Raw genomic sequence first — 1,531 nt, 5'->3', positions numbered from 1 at the left:
AGCACGCACAGAACACGCGCTGTGCACTCTTGCAGCACACGTTGCCTCTCTGCAGCTGCCTGCTCTTTCTCCTGGCCCTCCTGGGAGGTGCCCTGTGATCCTCTGGCAGGTTTGGGGCCCAGGCTGACCGCCGCCGGGCAGCGGTGCCCCAGCAGTGGCCCTGCAGGGGCAGTGCACAGGGCTGGCAGGAGGGAGGACTGGCTGACAGAGCCCCTGGGGCACCAGCCACGCTCCTCGGGTGGCCTGTTATCTGCTCCGAGTGCTGGATGAGGCCCTGCTGGAGGTGGCAGGCTTTGGGTCAGAGATGGGACAGAGTGCACTTTCCATCGACAGCCTGGGAAACTCGAGACCACCCATTGCCTGGCTGTCTTCACCCAAACCTGGAACAAGAGCACATCCTGCTGGTGGAGGAGCCTTGTCAGGCCAGCAGCCACTCCCAGCCACTTTTGCCTTCTCCGCCTGGTGGTGCAGCCCCCAGGCCAAGCAGGTCCTTGGTTTCGTGTTGTTGGGCTGTCATGGTGGAGGCTGACTACCACATCCATTCCTTCCTAAGCATCCTGCCCTCCTCCCAGGGTATGAAGGTCCTCTACTGAGGCATAACCTGGGTCTTTATGCAGCTCATCACCACCTACATCCTGGCGGCTGTGGAGACTGAGAGCTTCTCCATGCTCTGCCTGCTCTGGACTTGCTGCAAGAGCATCCCTCCCCTCTCCTATGGCCTCACACTGCTGCTGCTGCTTGCCAAGAAGCCAAAGAGGAACTGAATCTGTCTCAGGCTAACTTGTGTGACCAGAAAGACATGCCCCTGCACACATGAGCACACAGGCTAAGTACTATTGGCCAAGCAATCTCAAATAACAGTACCTCCAGAGAACCATAATGGCTTTTATTCCTGGGCTATCCCCCAGCTTTAAGGGGTGCTCTGAAGCAAGGAGGCGAGGTCACCAGAGCAGTGGGAAAGAGGGCTTCTAGCAGCAGTGCCTGCCCAGTGTTTGCCTTGGGACTTTGGGTCTCAGCCTCGTTTCACATAGGAATCACACAACCGACCCAGCAAATTCATCTGTGCATCAGTCAGCAGCTGTGGCAAACTCCTGGGAATCTGTCCTGTGTGGTGCTAGCAGATGCAAGAGAGCTGCCTTGCCAGCGTTCTTGTGTGTACGGACCACTGGGAACCTGGGCATGGGGAAGGGGCCTGGCAGTCTGTCTGGGGGCAGCCCAAGACAAGAAACACCCCTTTTTCCACCCAGCAGTACTACTGAGATGCATTAGGCTGTTCCGCTGCTCCAGCAGTTTCTCCTCAGCACCATCTGTCTGGCATGTGGACCCCAAATTGAGTTTCCAAATAGATGTCTCCTGCAATACCCGCCCCCACCAAGTGGGTGACATGCTTGGCCTCCAGGGCACAGGATCAGCTGTGTCCTCTGCCACAAGGGGAAGAGGGATGATTCATCCACTCCACCACTCTTGAAGAGGATCCTGGGCATGGGGGTAAGAACGCCTGTTAGGAAGATTGGGGCTATGAAATGCTGGG

General features: G+C 57.5%; 1 protein-coding gene across 1 annotated transcript; it reads left to right on the top strand.

Moving 5' to 3' along the window:
- Nucleotides 1-29: 29 nt before the first annotated feature.
- Nucleotides 30-764, top strand: MBOAT4 (membrane bound O-acyltransferase domain containing 4; the record flags this gene model as incomplete). Its single annotated transcript, XM_008948461.1, is given in 5 exon segments — nt 30-171; nt 261-335; nt 338-419; nt 421-502; nt 504-764. Coding segments are annotated over 5 exon segments (642 nt in total), but the record flags the coding sequence as incomplete, so codon positions are not given.
- Nucleotides 765-1,531: the final 767 nt, after the last annotated feature.

This window comes from Merops nubicus, unplaced genomic scaffold (genome assembly GCF_000691845.1).
Source record: "Merops nubicus isolate BGI_N331 unplaced genomic scaffold, ASM69184v1 Scaffold53070, whole genome shotgun sequence".
Taxonomy (NCBI): domain Eukaryota; kingdom Metazoa; phylum Chordata; class Aves; order Coraciiformes; family Meropidae; genus Merops; species Merops nubicus.
The sequence above is the reverse complement of the archived record's forward strand: the minus strand, read 5'-3'. Positions and strand labels throughout refer to the sequence as shown.